This window comes from Phalacrocorax carbo, chromosome 15, assembly GCF_963921805.1.
Source record: "Phalacrocorax carbo chromosome 15, bPhaCar2.1, whole genome shotgun sequence".
NCBI classification, from domain to species: Eukaryota; Metazoa; Chordata; class Aves; order Suliformes; family Phalacrocoracidae; genus Phalacrocorax; species Phalacrocorax carbo.
Genome location: NC_087527.1, coordinates 9669328 through 9687915, shown reverse-complemented (window position 1 = coordinate 9687915; position 18588 = coordinate 9669328). Strand labels below are relative to the sequence as shown.

The 18588-nt window shown below is 42.8% G+C and overlaps 1 protein-coding gene across 3 annotated transcripts in view; it reads right to left on the bottom strand.

Moving 5' to 3' along the window:
- The window catches only part of KDM2B (lysine demethylase 2B), a 120539-nt gene extending 105365 nt beyond the window's left edge, over positions 1–15174 (bottom strand). The window contains exons 1-4 of one of the 3 annotated variants that reach the window (XM_064466163.1): positions 15070–15174; positions 13752–13896; positions 10348–10426; positions 3005–3051 (exon numbers count right to left, since the gene is read on the bottom strand). In XM_064466163.1, the coding sequence (XP_064322233.1) occupies positions 3005–3051; positions 10348–10426; positions 13752–13896; positions 15070–15120 (322 nt within the window). In that variant the 5' untranslated portion in view covers positions 15121–15174. The remainder of the gene's footprint in view (positions 1–3004; positions 3052–10347; positions 10427–13751; positions 13897–15069) is intronic. The other 2 variants (XM_064466162.1, XM_064466164.1) reach the window with 2 other exon arrangements.
- Between the last annotated feature and the right edge of the window lie 3414 nt (positions 15175–18588).

Sequence of the window (18588 nt, the reverse complement as noted above, 5' to 3'; positions counted from 1 at the left end):
AGGAGTCTAGTTATAACCATTATTCCAACCATGCAGTTTAAAGTGTTTGTTCTTTAAAGCTACTGTATGGCAAGAGTGGTGTTTCATCCACACACTACACATAGGTGCACATTCGTGAACACTAATGTGCAGGTCATAAACATTACCAAAATAAATTACAGCTGGTATTTGCATTTTTTAAACAATAAAACAAAAGAATCCAACAAGATTGTGTGAATCACAATCCAACAAAAAAAATCCAACAGCAATGTTGCTTCAGAAGTCTGGTGAAACGTTAAAACAAATAGACACCTAAGCCCAAGTAACCACAAACAATGATCAAAAAACACAACTTTTTTTTCTCTCCTTATTATTGCCACAGACTGGAGTTTTTTTGAAGGCAAATCAAAAAAGCTAGGCTACCAATTGTTGTTATTTCCTTGTGACTTATAGGTACCCAAATAAGGAGATGCTACAACAATCACACTAGAAATAGAAAGTAAGATTTCAGAATAATTTAAGACCAAAGGCTCCGTAACTTCCTATGGAATTTACATGCTTTGGAAAAACCCAGCACCATCTCTTTAAAATGTTCCATAACAAACTTATTTCCCCTGATTCAAAGAAGAAAAGAGAACAAATGACAGGTTTAAACCGCACCAGCATACTATAATGACAAGCACTTAAAAAACCAACAAGTTTACACAGAACACAACATTTTTCAAGCTATGTTCTTTCTCTATCGACTCCCACACACATTCAGATGCAGAGACTTATGATTTCATTTCACATTCGCGAAACATCATTCCCCTCCCAGGTTCAGCAAGGCATTGAATAAGTATTGAAAACACTGCGCTTCATAAACGCAGATACCTAGAGGTTCAGGCAAGATCTGAGGAGTCTGCTGAAAAAATGCAGGGACAATCACAGGAGATATTAATAAAACAAGATCTTTCATCTGCTTTATTTAAACATTAGATTGTGACTGTAACATATATATTAAGCTAAAACTAGAAAAAAACTGTCAGCAACGATATGCAACATGAAAATTGCTCACCAGCTTCCTGAAGTCATTAGTAGATAATTTAGAGTTTTGGCACGGGGACAGGAATTGCCCCCATGCGTCAATGTGGCTGTTACGGACAGCACAAATTCCACAGCAACAGAAACGATTTGCCATGAGAACCATGACTTTTCAGGTATAACTTACAGTCTATTTCCCAAATGTTGTAGATCTTTTGAATCAAAGTTTCCACCTGTGATGCCAGAAGTCATCAACCGTATTAAAAAAAAGACAGCAGGTGACAATGTTCTTGACCAAATTACACGCTCAGTACAATGACTCCAAAGAGAGTTTGTCCAAACACAATAAAAAAAGACCCATGACATGTGGTCTGTGGCCAAGAGCAGATACACGGATTGCTGAACCAGCTGTGCGAAACGGCACACTTTTACATTAAAGTGAATCTCAAAGTTAATTATGGTTGTTATTTCTGCTCCATTGTTTTATAAATCTAATTTTATTTATAAATATCCTCCCACTTTGCTGGCCATGTACACAGGAATCTCCACCCCCTAATACTTCAAGGGACATCAATCTTGAGGAAATGCAACTCCCACACTTTGACTGTTACACAGGAAAAACAATGTTGTTATGCAACACCATGTTGTTCCAAAACATCTCAAAGTCAGACCCTCAACTTCAGCAGTTTCAGAGACCGAAATGGCAGTTTATCACCTATGGAAGAAATTCACAGAAAATTGCAAACAGGGTCCAGATAATTACAAGGTTTATGCATGAGGCTCCTCCACAGGAAAAAGAGGTATTCCATACCTCCAAATGTGCACATGCAGGTATTTAGGAAACCCATAAAACATAGGGCTTCCAAATACCCTCATATTATTTCCTAATTTAACTGCAGATTGACCAACAGAAATGCTACCAAACAGCACTCTCCACACTCTTCTAACATCTTCTGCCAAGGAGGTTTGGGGCTTTTTTTCCCCCCAAACTTATAAATGGTCATAAATTAAGCAACATTGCCAAGTTTTTTTTGTGAAGGAAGGTTATCAGAGATAACCCCCCTCTCACAGATAACCCCAACTGAACAGAAATGAGGCAAAAGTTCCTCTCTTTTGTTTTTATTAAACTCAAGTGTAATTTAAAAAAATTCATCTTTCAGAATGCAGCGATTGGGCTAATTTAAAAGATAAATCCTGCCACAACACAGGTAAACAAAGCCAGTAAATTCAAAACAGCAAGAATGCCGTTAATCATCTCTGTGAAGGATTGCAGCTAACACATCCAAAACTCAGCTAGCTCCACAGTGATGACTTCAGAGAGTGCAGTGTCACTATTCAGTAACAATTTCAGATAAACAGTAAATAACACATCCATCTTCAGTAAAAGCAGATTTCAAAGAAACATACAGCATAATCTCCTATTCAAAATGTAGCGTTTCTTAGAGTTAAAAGAATTTCTTTTGTAAAAATTGCCAGGAAACATTTGATCATTACGGTCACCACTTCTCTGGTTTGTGTCTTATCAGACAGACAGGCAGTTTGCAAAGCTTTGCGCTCAGTCTCTCTTAGCAACCTTTCCTCAAAGCACTGACCTGGCCTGACACTGATAAAGGCTGTGGGGAGAGCACAGGCAAAAGGTGATACGGCTCCAATCATACCTTTTACAAACAGATGCTCTATAACAGATAAAATAAAGAAAAAAAAGGAACTTGATCAATAGAGCTGCCGCTTTCCAGGATCACAAAACTGTATGTAGGACACCTGTTAAGAGCAAAAGCATTCACTGTCTTTCAAACGGCCAATTATCCAGCATGAGATCAGAGTCCGGTCAGCGCAACTACTAATTAGGGTTCTCCCAGCCTTTTTAATCTACAAATTGCTTCTCCATGCCTTCTCCAAGGTTCTGAGAGTTATCACAAATGTCTACAAACACAACTGGACAAGTATTTCAAAGCAATTCTGTTCTGTATAGGGTTAATCCAGTGCATTCAAAATAACTTACCCACTAATAGCTTCACATCTCTGACAGTGAAATCCGGGTCAGGCATTCTGTAATTAACAAAGAAAGCAACGTTAAATACCATCAAGATAAGTATGGGTACACTTATGTTACCATAATAAAAGAGAAATAAATGTATAGTGCTCTTTGTCCATAATGCAGTAGGTGGAATCGAGCAAGGCCACTGTGAAGAGTGGACAGCGCAAGTTTTAATGACATACATAACATCTTGCACTGGCAAGCGTCAGATTCTCATAATAAAAGAGGAGGAGAGGTGTCTTCTCTAGCAGTAGTGGAGTGGAGGGAAGGGAAGGGGCTGATTTCAATAAAATCCTAAACCTTTATAGCTCATTCATGCTAAGCAATTCTCAGTGCTTTGCAACTGGCGGTGCCTCATGTATATTCCCCGAGGTGAGCATTATCTCATTTGCCGGTGGATACAAACTGAGGCATAGACCAGTAAACCAATTTGTTCAAAGTCACACGATTGTAGGTTGGATTCACTGCTTGGAAATAAAATGTAAAAAAATAATTAATTAAAGCCCCTTATTTGAATGACTATTCCAAACCTCCTTGTCTGTCAGAAGACAACCTGGCTGTGTTTGGTAGGCAGGGAAATTCTTGTTCAATTCAATTTGGGCTAATTCAGAGCTAAATTAAATGGTAGCATAATTGGTTCACCAATGTTGATGCATTTATACGATCACTTCTAACACATACAATGTTTTAGGGTTTAATGTAATTAGACAATAGCCTAGTACATCAAGTGCGTGAGTTTTACATGTCAGGAGGGACTAAAATTCTGCAACACATAGACTGGATGGAAAAAGAAAACAAAAACAGTAGTGACTTCACCTTAATGACAGTATGTTACACTTCACATCACACAAAAACTGACTAAGGAATTGTAATGACAAACAGCCCCATGGGACCTGCCAGCTAGGTGCTTGCCGTGTCCAACTTGTACTGCCCTGGGCTGAAGATAAACAACTTGCTTCTGGTCATAAAGGACTTTTGACATAATTCAGTTCGAAATCAGAACGATCCAGCCCATAGGCAAACTTTTAGACCAATAGCTTTTACTACTAAGAAAACACTGAAAGGTAAAGTTAAAAAATGCATTTACTCTCATGCATATATCTTGAGAACTATTTGCCAAATTCTCTTTGTCCACTTTCTTTTACCCTTATCACTGTCCTCTGGTGGGATGTGGAGGCTGGACAATATCTTTTGTTAGTTCTCCGCCAACCCTCACATCTTTGCATTTAGTTGCGAGGGCCCCACAGCTTTGGAATTCACTCCCTCGCCGGAATGAAACAGCCTGAATCTACTGACCTTCAGGGTTCATTCAGAGCTCATCTTTTTTTCCAAGCACTAGAAAGTCAGAAGTAGGGGAAGGAGGAACTATTTGTGGGTGACAAGGACATGCAAGGATTATCTTCGAATGCCACAGCTTGCCTGTATTTTTTGTCAGACACGCAGAACAATTAGATGGGCCATCTTTTTAACATTTGTATAAATCAAAATAAAAATCAACAACCAAGATAGATAATAACCTTTACCCTGATGAATACAAGCAAATCCAGTCTTTCCGAGAGCTTCAGCAGCAGCGGACAATCAAAATTACCCAAAATGGAAGAATACAATGCTCCCTAACAATAAAATTGCATGTTTAGCTCTTCGGAGAGCACACCTGGCATACCCTTGGGTTGTTTTTTTCTCTGCAATCTGAGGATGTATGATACATTAGAGAAAGAGTACACCAAGGGAAGAATTTCAGGCTTGAGCACAGCAGGTTTCAAGTACAAGAAGCCATTTTGTAGTTGGGTTGCCTTGGGAGCTCCAGCTTTAATTCAAACCCATTCTGCTGGCTGCTGAGACCATAGATGACTGTACTTCTTCACCTCCAAACCCACCCAGCGTAACTGCCACACTCACTCTTACACAGTCAGAGCTGGTTTACTACAGCACTATGATGGCCAAAAAAAAATGTTTTCTTGAATGTCACCAGTCCTAAACTAATCAGTAAGTGTTGGTTCATGTGTTTTTCTGCATGTAAATCCAGAATACCAACAATGCAAGAACTGAACAGAGATTTTTTTTTTCCCTCATGTAATGCAATTTTCAAGCAAATGCATCTTGTGTAAAAACACTATGAATGCTTCCAAAGATTTCATATATCATTAAAAATAGGTGAAGAATAGTATAGCTAGGTGACATAACACCAAAATATGATGCACTGCGTCTGAGATTTTCAGCATTCTGTTATATACAAATCATGTTGCCTCAAACAGAAAAGAAATGCAAACCTGCATTTTAGTAAATGTTCAAAGATGAAGTCCTAATGAGGATGGCTAGCATAAATATCTGATTAACCACAATACAGTGCAAGATGACCGCTGTTCAGATAAAAGAGACAGACAACATCCCTCCAAACAGCGTTCTCTCTCCAAGTTACAATCCTGGAAACAGACAAACAACCCTCCAAGAAAAACAGCCCCTCTTCTGCTAAGAGATCACAGGTGGACCTTCTTGCTTCTAGCCATGCAAGTAACAGCTCACGATAGTCGGGAATACAGAGGAAAGCAATTTTCAAAGTTTCATTATAATAATTTTTCCTCATTCATCTCATTCCTTGCCATTTCGGAGTACCTCCAAGCACAGTAACCAAACTGTTCAGCTACGCTTTGTACATCTGCCAGGCACAGACGTGCAAGCTGACTGCTTAGCAGGAAACAGACGTGGAAGCACGTATCATCAGTTATTCAAAATGCCATAAGTCTAAAAATCATCATATATAATATATTTTATCCTACATATATGCACATCACCTAATCTACCATATTGTGATACACACCACCTCCTCTGGACAAGAGGAGTAGTAGAAAAGACACAGTAAAGCGTAATTTCCTCCAGAGCCTGAAGTGGAATGTAAGGTTCCTGAGTTTCATCAGCAAATGACTCAGAACCAAAGGCAAACTGTCCAGTCTCGCTCTAGTGATGGAAGACAGCGGACTATGACTCTCATCATTTCAAGCAGTAAATGTCAGGATGATGAGACTAAAGGCTCTCAACGTTTCAGATCAGTTAGGCAGGTGTCAATACCACATTGATCTTGCTGGAATACAATGCACAGAGTGTTTATGTATCTACACATCCACAAAACTCATATATTGCAAGCCAGCTACTTTTGATAAATACACATAAGAAGTGGAAATGTAAATAAAATTAAATCATGTTATCCTGCAGAGTGCCAAATAGGAAAGTTTGCTCATGCATTTCACTTCTGCCATCTAAAATACATCTAAATGGTGTTTCCAACCTTCTCTCACTCTAGTGACATTTATGCCCAAGTGTGTACAATTCCTTTACAACATAATTTCAAACTAATAAGTCTTGCTCATTTAAATAAAAAAATATTAGAATGTTGAATGTCCTATAAGAGATTACTGATCTACAAACTCCAGTATTTTAATCCCCTAGAGCAGTCAGTATTCAATGATTCAGCAGAGAGTAGAAATATAAAAACAATTCACCCAACTAACTGTGAAATGGAGAATTGAACTGATTCCATGCAGGAACCATCCAAAGCTCACATATCAGATAAAATTTACTCTTACTTTTGTCAGAATACTAATTAATCAAAACTACCCTCAAAAGGAAAAAAAGCATCAGTATTTTTACTCTCTTCTCTGACAGTGAATTCCAGCTAGAGGGAGAAGTCGCACATGATGTGTGGATGGTTCACAAAAGGGAAAAGGGAAACAGCCCTAGAAAGGAGGAAAGATGTCAGAACAGTTTTAGAATGATACCAGCAGTCATTAGGAAACTGAAAAGCTGGCTAGTCAAGCCTGGCTGCTGAGACTATTTTAAGCTCATCACAGCAAACTGAAACATAATTCTCCTTCACTATCCAAAGCATTAGTGTGTGACAGAGTGAGGTAAGTGACTCCCAAACCCTTGCTGTGGATTAGCATTTACTCCTCTTCCACTTCTTTGCAATCCAGTTCAGAATTCAAAAGATGAATTATCCTAACTGCCAGAGCCACACAACTCCAACTAAAACTGAAGGCATGCAGCATCCAGTCCTGCTACTTCTTCACTTCCAATGCATGTTCCAAAACTGCTATTTGTTTGACTTCTTTGATAATGCTTACAAAGGAAGGTACCGGATTTTCAGTGGTGGTCCTTGAGGCGTGGTCATCTCTACATGGATTCATGCTGTGTATGTGTAACATACACATCAGCATTTGAGGCCAGGTCTTTTTTTTTTTTTCCTCAGCAAAACACAGAAGTACATCTAAAACCTGGCCTGTCTGTACACATGGTGTGTAACCACAGAAGGGGTACATTGCCAACGCCCTCCCTCCTTCAAAGTCGTAACAAAAGTTACTGGTGGCTTCCAGGAAGGAAGAGGAATAGGAAGGTTGACTGCAAATGCATCTAAAAACAACATGTCTTGAAGAAAAACATATGGCACAAGAACCCAGATTACCCTTTACATGATGCCGTTAGCTTGAGGAGTCTCCGAACCCCTGAATCAAGAAAGACCAAAGACAACTCTCTCCAAAGGCAGTATCACACCAGGAGGCATCAGTGAAAGCACACAGCTAACCAAAAGTGGAGGGGAGTGCCAGGCGGCAGCTCTCCAGACTTCAGGCACAGGAACAATAGGGAAGCCAATGATGATGTGTGAGCCGAGATGCGAGTGTTGAAATGTCTATGGTGAAATTGCCTCATTACAGAATCCTGAATAATGAGCTACAAGAAGAAACAGATATTACATCTTGCAGTTACAGACACCAAGAAACAAGGTATCTTTGTGAAGGATCCTGTGCAACAACTACAGCAGGTCAGGCAGCCTGAGTTCTGGAGGGACCACTGTCTGGTACAGACAGCCATAGGAAACACTGGTCCCAGGCTGGGGTACTCGTTACTCATCTCTGATAATGCTCCGCCATTTGCAGCTGAGGATCTGAAGCCCAGTAACATTTGTGTCTGCGGGATGAGCTCTCACTTCCGCACTTCGCTGATGGAGCACTTGCTGAACAGGTGCCCTTGGCACAGTAGGAGCTGAAACATCGCCCCAGTTTTCTTCTGGTACCGCAGAGAATTTGTGACCTTTCTCATACACAGGAGGAAGTTCTGGCTGCTAGGAAAGTGCAGTGGTATCTCTGGCTCCTAAACACTCCCCAGTTTCACAGAAAAGCGGGTGGCTTCTTCCAGAAAAAATTCGTGAAGCTTTTTATCACTTGCCCTTTAGAAGCAGCAGTTTAAGACCAATGCTTGTAGAGAGAGCAGTTGTCTCAGATGATTTTCCACCATTTTCCACGATAGATATGTCCTTCGGTTGACTCCTCCAAGAGAAGCAACTCTTGAAGAAACAAACTGCACAAAAAAGTAGCAACAACCTTCAACAAAAAAAAAATCCTCCCTGCCAAGATGAGCAGAGAAGCCAAAAGAAAGAGCAGAAAAACAGAGGCTCTAATGCAGCAGGAAAAATCATTCTAGGAGGGAAAGCTCCTGTATTTGGAGGCTGAGAGGAAGCAAGGAACTGGGATGCCAAGTTGGGTGAGTAGAGTGGAGAGCACAACCCTTAAGGGAGCAGGAATTTCCTGTAGACAATAAAGCTTGTGCTGAAGCAAGAATGATTCAGCTTCAGGTGATGGTTACATATACACATACAGTGTAAATATACATTCGGAAAAGCACTCAATGGAGATGTCACTGGCTCGCTAGGACCTAGGTTGGCCAACACTGTCATGAGTGAACGTAGAACAAATAGAACTTTACATTAATGAAGCTCAGCTGAGAAGGTAAACAAAAAATTATTCACCAGGAAATACGATAGTATAGTCGTGTAATATATAAGCTAAGATTAAGCAAGTGGCTTCTGCAGGTGCAGCATAATTAAGCTATGAATGTAGAAGACTTTTCTCTGCTTCTCAGGTTTTCATATGAAGGTTACATGGAAGGTTGTAGACTTCAGGAATATCAAAACAGATGCCTTTGTATCCCCGCTTCTGCACAAACATTAAGGCTCAATGCTTTCCACATGACCATACCTTCTCTCAAATAGTACAACAGAAAAATTAGGTTATTTTTCTACAACACCAAAGAGGAGCATAGAACTGTTTGGAACCTGTAAGTAGTGACCAGCCTTTCTCACTAAATAGCTAGGTTTTCTACCTGTCTTCTAAACCATTATAGAAGACGTGCATGTTTTTGTCAGAAAATTAGGTTACAATCTAGGAAAGGCTTTGCAAAAACAAATAAAAGGATGGTATATTGGTGTTTGCATTATTTTTTTTAATAAGAAACTAGACTGTGCATCCAGGACTAAGTAGAGAAATAGCTGGGCTTAATAACCAGAGAAAAAAAAATCCCAGTACAACATAACGGTACAACAAAATACACATTACTGTAATTACTACTGAGTACCTATTAAGCGCTTCTTGTTCAGAGTTCAACATATAAAACTATTTTACTACATCATGAGAAGCATCACAACAGCTCCTATTTGCTCTTATGGTAAAAAGACATATGCTTGCCAAATACCCCAAACAGTACTTCTCTTTCTCTCCTTGGCTTGATTCTTTTTAATTAAATAATTGTGACTCCTCAGTTCCCTAAACTTTGAGGTGGTCCAGTTGAAACTGAGCAAAGTAATTACGCCTTCAGAAAATTAATTTTCTGTCTTTCGGATATAATCAGTTACACAGTCCTAATTTCCAAAAGCATCACAGAACATTTATCTAAACTATAGATTATGTGGCTGATAAAATATATAATTTTAATATTTCTCTCTTAGACACTGTCACTTTTACAATGAAACTTGCAGGATTCTCTTATTAAAGTACCAAATCCTTTTTGACGGGATATTAACAAACTGCAACCTCAGAAAGACTCTAATAATACCACATTTTAACTAGACATTATTAAATATTTACCAAGCTATAACATTCTGGAGAGACACAATTATAATGGAAAACGACAGGCACCATTAGACATTCCACCTGTAACGTAGAAAACAACTGGGAAGTGAAAAATCACAGGGAGGTTCTTCTGCCATGACAGCATGATGCAAGAGCCTTTGAATTTTATTTCTAACTTTCATGACTGACTTATTTCTGATTGTATAGTACCATGCTGTATGCACTTAACTTTTATAGACCTCATTATCTGCTTGTTTATAAGAGGAAAATAATCATTCCTCTTCTCAAGGGTGCTGACAGTCTTACTAATTGCGATATATTTTGAGATCATCAAAAGAAATACCACATGGAAAGCATAATGGTTATTTTATAAAAGCATTTATTAATCATCAAGATTTGGTTGTAACTTACTTAATTCCCAGTCCATCCTTATTTCTGAAGATAAGGGGAACTCTGAGAGCTTCTCTTTGCACATACTCAAAAGTAAAATCTGTTTAAATAATGAATAAAGAAAATCCAAAATCAATTACAACAGCATTAGCACCTCACATTACATTTCTCAAAATGCTCCCCGCTTCCCTTTTCTCACCAAAGAACTCCACTATCACTTGGAGAAAAATATAAAGAGAACGCATATTTTAGGTCCAAACCGGAAACCAAATGACAGACAATGCTCTCCCAGCTGCTCTCTATTTTTCCTGTTCACTGATGCACGTAAAATAGAATCCAGTCAGAGTTTGTCAATTAAGGTCTGGGTTGAAACACCCAGGCTGTAATGAAATACCATATTAACAGCTAAAAGATAATCCTAATGAAATTACTGCAAATCAGCCTACTACTTTTGGGCAAATGAGTAGTTGAAACTGTATGTTTAAGTTTATACCTTGTATGTTTTAAGCTATACGTTGCTACTTAGGAAAAAAGATATTTTCTTGCAAGCATTAGCCGAGTATGGCAGAAAGCCCTGATTCTGTGAACACAAAATTCTCTTTTTATGTAAGGGTTACTGTTACTTCCAACAGAGTACTTTATATATATATATTAAACAGAAACATAACTGCAGGAGCTGATAGACAGAAATCTTAGCCGGCTCCTGGCACTTAAGAAGATGGTGAGAAATGAATAGTTTTTGTGTGGGAGTCACAGTATAACACACAAGCAAACTGAAAATTAAACATAAGTTTATTATTTTAACGCTAACCAGTATCACCTTGTTGCTTCACTGTGAGGATTACACAGAACTGGCCTTTCCTGGGGATTTCTTTATGCAACGGTCTGATACAATAGAGCGATTTGGGGATTAGAGAGAAAGTGACAAGGCAGCAATTTGGGTGAGCCGTGCCTACAAACCCCCATGCTCCATTTGGAGCATTCTGCCACAGAGAGAAGAGGAATTCCTAAAATGGCCATGTACTGTTCTTGTGGTTCTGCTATTGCCCCTTTCTTACAGGAAAGAAAATGACCCTCACGTAGCATCCATACGCTGCCTTAAAGTGGAAAACATTGTTCGATTCTTCAGCACTACAAAATACACTACACGCTGCCAAATCTACACACTTTATGTATTATATCTGGGTACACACAAATAGTTTGACTTCTCCCAGATCCAGTCAGCAATGTACATGCTTCCCAGGAGAGCATGAGAGCCTCAGACTCGAGCTTGTATCAGTGATGTTTCTCTGTTATAAAAACACCATTCTGAAAGAAATAGGGGAAGCAGAGGCTGAGCTCCCATGCCTACAGATGTATTACCCTCTATTTTTACAACTTTTTCCCTGCTGTATCCAGTTGGTAATTACAACAAGGAGGGATATAAAATTCCTGCCTGAAGTTATGAAATCAGAGCACGGTAATTACCCATTTACAAAAACATTAAAATTACATAAACTTTATTGCTACTAGTCTCAAAATAAGTGTAATGAATACTCCAGTTAACTAAGGTTACCAAATAAATATTTCTGTACTAGAGAAATCTTAATTTCTCATAGGCATTCCCATTGAAACTGTCTTGGCTTTAGGGAAGCAAATACAAAAATCACAGATATTCTTTCAAGGACACTCTTATCCAAGACAGAATGTCCACAAACGTGAAGAATAATATCGGTGGGAGAAGCAGAGGCAGATATACAGCCTGGCAGCCTAGAGAACAAGGAGCTATGACAAACTGCATTCAAGCCAAAAATCACACCACTGCCTTGCAGCACCTCGAAGAAAACCTCCAACCCACATTCCAGGGGGTGGGGTGGCGGGGGGGTGTGTCAAAGGAGAGCTATTATTAAATATAAAAACAGGAACATGGGAAATTAAAATAAATAAATATATCACTCAACCAAGTCCATGTGTTCATATAAACTGACTTTTTTATTCTTACTAACCACTGTCATTGTTTTGCCTAGATTCAATTAAACTCTTGGATGTATAGAAAAAACAAACCAATAGTAAAAATAAAACCAGAGCAAATAAGAAGGCAGACCCCTTCTTCCTAATGCCCCAACAAAGCATTTAAATCCCTTGTGGGGTCGAACAAAGCAGACACAGACCACAACAAAATAACAAAAGACACTCATTTATTTTCAAGTTCCCTAGAAAGGAGAAAGCTACCCAAAGATTTTGGAGCTGCTGAGCTAGCGAGGCTGTGGATTGTACTATAGTTAGCATGTAGCAATGGCAACCACTGGAGTATTTGGAAGATGAGGGTAGAATGCAATCATTTTCCGGAAAATTAATTAACATTTTCCAGCTAAAAAATAGGTGTTTGTGTTTTGTTTGGAGGAAGAGGGGTCAGGGTTGAGCTTATCTCCTAAACAAACACCTTCCTAAATAAGATAGGTATTTAATTTCTCCACCACATTAACTTTTCTAAAAGGAGCTTAAAATGCTCATGCAAAACTAAGCCTAGGGGAGAAAAGGAAATTTTCGAAACTAGATTAGTGCCTCCATAGTTATAGCCATTTCAGGAGGATTAGAGCCAAAACTCCTCTTTCCTGAGAAAGCCGGCTTAGACAGGGAGTCCTCAGTGAGGCCGGGTTTTGGTGATAGCCATCTGGGATTCAGGATCCGTTTCAACAATGCTGCAGTAAATAAAGGTGACTTGCAACCCCCCGCCCCGGCCCGGCTGAGTCCCGGGCAGCCCTCAGCCCTCTCCCGTCTTCCTTCCTGCCAGGCAACCGCGCTGCAGAGCTGGGCTCTCTGCCTTTGCTTACAACTTCGGAATTCAAGTCACCTAAGCAAACCACGTAACTACGGGGAGGGCAAGGTTGTAATTTAATATATGGTATAAACACAGAGAAGTTACTGAGTTTAAAGTCTCCGACCCTGGCGAACAGGCTCATCAATTGCATCCTTTTGCAAAGAGGGGTCCTGGATTGAGCAGGGGCGGCGGGGGAGCAGGAATCCCCTCCGGCTAAGTGGGGGCTGGGGTTTCTGCCTCTCCCGTGCCAGGACCCAATTCCTGAACACCTCGGAGCTGCGCTGGGGTCACGGCAGCGGAGCACGACGGAGGTGGCGGCAGGGGGGAGCGCAAGGCGCTGCCATTTCTCACCACGTCGCCTCCCGAGCACCGTGTCGGGGCAAAAGCCGCCCTCCGGGTGCGGGTGCGGGGGGCACCGGGGGACCCGGGGACCGTGCGGGCTGCAGGGCCGCGGTGCAGCAGCCGCCCCCCTGCCTTCCCCCCCCCCCGGCCCGGGGATCCGGTGACGACGCCGGGACGGGGGACGCGGGCGCGAAATACGAACCCGGGCGCGGAGCTACACGTGGAGGCGGCGGCGGGGAGGGGGGGCCCGGCCGGGCAGCCGCCCCCCGCCCCGGGCAGTTACCTTTCCCGTCCATGGCATGCACGAAATCCCCATGATACATTTTACTCTTTAATTTCTCTTCCAAATTGAAACTCCTGATGCTGACAATTTCCTCCACGTCCGAGAGGTCCTCGTTCTCATCGTATCGCCTTCTGCCAATAGATCGCTAGAAAACAAAACAAAACAAACCCACGTTGTCCGGAAAAAATAAATCAGATGGGGTCGGTGGGGAGGAAAGCGCGTGGGTGGCGCAGAAAGACGTGATAAACAGATCCCGGGGGGGGAATAATTAAGATGGCAAGACAGAAACCGCACACAACCTGAACCCAAGCAAGCCACAACACGGCCGCATGCACAACCTTTTCCATCCCGTGACACGGAACTAGACAAGAATAACAGGTGTTTGGCTGCAGAGCTAAAACTTGGGCTGCTGTGCCGAAGCTGGCGTTTGAAGGCGAGCAGGAGACAGGCGCAACTCGCCGAAAATTCACAAGCCACAGCACCGACGCGCTTTGCAATCCCGCAAAAACCCGCGGACGGCGGCCAACGCTCGATAGCAACCGGATCATTTTTATTATTTTTTTTTTTTTTTTTTGCACGTGAATACAAGATAATTCCCCGGGGAAGGGGGGGGGGGGGCGCGAATCGCTTAATCTGATGCACAGCATCCAGGTTTCGGTATTTACATAAGCCGAGTGTTTCCATAGTCACACCGGAAGCCGCGATTTAAAAAACAGATCGCTTTATGTAACGCCGCGATGGATGCGCAGCCCCCCCACGCCGCCCCCTCCGGCACCGAACGCGAGGGGGGCCCGCGGGAGAGGGGCAGGAACGGGTTAAATGCGGGGGGGGGGGGGGGACGGGACGGGGACACACGACACACATAGACCCGGCGGAGGCCGGTGCCGCTCCCCCGGGGAAGTTGCGGCGGGCGCGGAGCGGGGCTGGTGGCGGCGGGGCCCCGCACGGAGGTAGGTCCCCCGGTGCGGGGCGGGACGGGGGGGGGAGAGCCATGCACCAGCTGCCTCCGGCGGCTCTGCCCCGCTCCCGGCAGAGCTCTCCCTGCAAACCCCCCCCCCGGCAGCCGGCCCTGGGCTCACGCGCGGAGGATCAGCACAAACCCTTACCCCCAGGAGGAGAAAAAAAAAAAAAAAATTATCGTCCCACCCTCTCCTTCCCCTCGGTTAAATTCCACCCCCTTCCCCAGTGTCTAAGCTGCGCTCTTGCAAACTACGTCGCCCTGCCGCCTACATTGTACATGCATTTCTCCCTTTGCAAACAATTAAGCAAAATCAATTAAAAGGCACAAATAGGAAATAGACAGAAGCCAGCTACACACCAATCTTCTTCCAGAGTCTTTCTCTGCCTCCATTTTTTTGGAGAGTTTCATCACTTAATTGTCAACAGTTCCTGTCCTGCATTTTTGGCCCAAATGGGGAGGAGGAAAAAGAAAAGCCATCCAGGTCTCTCTAAAGTTTTGCAATTTTGCACCAGCACTTTTTTTTTTTTGGGGGGGGGGGGGAAGAGAAGGGGGAGGGAAGGGGAGGGGGGCGGCGGCGACGCGTTTTGCAAAGTCCTAAGGAACCATTTCCAGGCACTGCGTGCGGAGCGGGGGCGCAGGCGTCGCTGTGCCCGGAACGTAAACACGGCCGGGGGGGCGGGGGGGGGCCGGTGTCCGGCGGCAGCGGCGCGGTACCGGCGCTGGGCTGTCCGCCCGCCCGCCCCGCCGCGCCGGTGCTGGGTCACGAGTGGGCGGCGGGCGCGGCACGCAGGCGCTGAGCGGCGGCGGGGCAGCGCGGCGCCCCGCGGAGGGGAGGGACGGGGAAGGGGGGGGGGGGTGTCACCGCAGCGGCGCGGACCGTCCCCGCGTGGGTCCCGTCCATCCCCCCCCACCCTGAGCGGGTCGAGCCCTGAGAGTCGAGTCGCGCTGCTTAGGCGGGGGGTTAGGCTGAGCGCCGGCTGTCCGGCCCCGCGTTTTAAACCCGGGCGTAGTTTTGGAGGACTCCGTAGCAAAGCCCGGACAATGGTCTTACAGCCCGCGGAGCTGCCGTTAATCGGGGCGTTCTGGTTAAGCGCTCTGTCCGACGGGCGCTCGGCAGCGCCGGCTTGCTCTGGGACACGTGTGGCGCGTAGCTGGGCGAGGTGGCCCGGGCGGGAGCGAACTGGTGCGTGTGGTGCTTCAAGGTCCGCGCCCGCGCTCCTGAGAACGGGTTCTAATAGCTACAATTCATTTTTCGGTCTTAAAGAAAGCAATAATGCCTTTGCAATACGCGTGTACAACAGGTAGTTAGAAATCGCATGAAAAAGTAAGTGAAAATTACAGAAAGTAGCTGCTGATACAAAAAATCTTAAGTATAGAGAAAGCCTTAGGAACCCACGCTATCTGAGGGTCTCGTTTCTAGAACACCAACTCTAAATTGATGCTGAGCAAATATTGGGAGCATCTGATTGCAACAGCAGGGTCAGAGTGCAGGGTTTGAACAGCCTCCAGGTTCCAAAGCGTGACTCCTTTACCTCCCCTCGACAGCCTCCCTCCCCCCCCCAAGAAAAGGAACATCAAAGCCAGGGTCAGGGGCTTTGACAGGCTCCTCTGGTTTGCTTTTTGCAATTTTTTGAGGCGGATGTTGAGAATAGATGCGTTCAGTATGGTACTTGTTCACTGTTGCCTCTCTTGGGCCAGCAAAAATTGGGAGTGCTCAGATCGAACCAGTACAGATCGCAGAACGTAAATCTCAGACTGTCTCTCCATGGCTTTAATTCTCAGATCGGTTAAATGGAAACTGAAACTTTTCTTAAAATAGGGCATTTCTCTTTACTATTCCTGTCTGCTTCTACCAGCAGAAACATATTCACATAGCATCCAGTTACCCTTTGCATACTGAACAAAGCACGCTCTAGGTACTTACTATATGAAACATACTAAATATTATGCAAAATATAAAACACATTAAAATGCAGCTCAGCAGGCCTCACCGGTCATCTCTTGGGAAAGACCCATATTTTAGTGAATTGTGGCATGTGGATAAAGGCAAGAGAGGATAGCGTTCTAACTTAGGATCTGAGGCAGTAAGCTTCTCCTGCATCTGCCAGTAACTGTTTGCAGAATCTTGAAAAATCATGTAATCTTTCTCTAACATCTCCCTGTTTGCAGATGATTGAACTTTATTATCGTCTAGAAGTGTTGTATAGGCTATATATTGACGTGTGGATTCCAGATTTCCATTATAGCAAGCGCATTATTAATCCATAATCCTGAGAAGATGTATGCATATGCTGACCTTTCGGCCAAGAATACTCAATCTTAAAATTAAATGCATGTGCACATCTGTAGGATTGAAGCCGGGGTACTTGTACAAGATAAATGGATGTTACTGGAGAATCATCAGACAAAAAACACATAATCCATCCGTTCTACAAAATGCCACCAAAAAAGACAGAACAGAGACATAAAAGAAAAACAACTCCTTTTTCTGAAAAAATAAATAAATTTTTTGACATGCCCAGTCTGAGACTCTGGGTGTATGAAGCAAACCCACCAAAGGCTGTATTAATCACATACACCTAGAAATGTCAGAGCATGTTATTGAAGTAGGGAAGTCAATATGTTTCAGAGATATCACAGTTTTAATCTATAGATCTCCAAAAATAGGAAACATGTTTTTAACCTTGTTTTAAGACAGAAATGATTCTTACTGAACTACAGTTTTACCATTGAAATAATACTGTAATCTGTGTCTTAATAACAAAAATCCCATCTCAAACTTAAAAGAACTGAAAAAAAAAAAAAGCGGTGGGTGTAGTAGGATGTGTATGAGAATATCAACAGCTGCATTAGATGGGATAAAACCAGTTAGAAGCAATATTAAACCCGTGTGCTTCAGGACACAGGTTAAGTGCTGGCAGGTAAGGGCCAGGGCTTGTCTCCTCTCCCAGCAGGTCACGCTGCAGGTTTCCAGCGGCACCCAGAGCTGGACCTGACCAGGCAGCACTTGGCAGGGGATGGTCCAGGGCTGCCGCAAGGCTGGCTTTCTTCACAGGTAAAAATACAGGTTAAAAACACTTCATGTATTAATACTGTGAAAGGGAGGGGTGATTACTGAGGAAGGACTAGTCTGAACTGTATTAAAAAAAACCCAACACAAAACCAAAAAGAACTTTTGCTGGATGTTAATGTAACTTAAATTATTTAAGATCTAATCAGGACAATGTGCTGGATCCTGACCTTGTTAGCTTGAAACTAGGAACTGTCATTTAATTAAACTTGTACTGCTCATGCTAAAATAAGAAGTGTAGTGCTGTGCTTGGGAAGGCTCTGTGAAGACATGGGTTCATTTCACCCCTACTGCGCTTTCATACATAGTTATTTCCTGTTGGACAGAATGGACCAAAATAGTCTTTTAAGCATTTTAAAAAATATCTTTCATCACGTAAGACCAACTGTTCTATGCATTAACTTGGGTTAAGATGGAAGACTAGATATTTAACCATTTCATTGTTCTATGAAGGAAGCTAAAAACAATTATACGTTTTTTCTAGACATGATGAATCAAAATCTTTCCTCTGCAGAAATTCCACCAACTAAACTTTAAGCTCTACTTCAGATGGGATTTGCAGAGATGCTCACCTTAACCTCCTCACTGCTTGGGACTGCTGACAAACCTTTATTTGCCTTTTGCAACTGCTACTTCTAATGTGTTGTTTTTAATGCAGGTCTAACATAATTTCCATTTTGTGGTAACCTGATTTGGTTTTGGTACAATAACAGGAACAAATGGAAGCGATGATTTGCATGTGAAGCTAGAAATATGTTTAAGAGAAACTGCTATGCAGAGGGTAGCACCTTTGCATGCTCAGTACC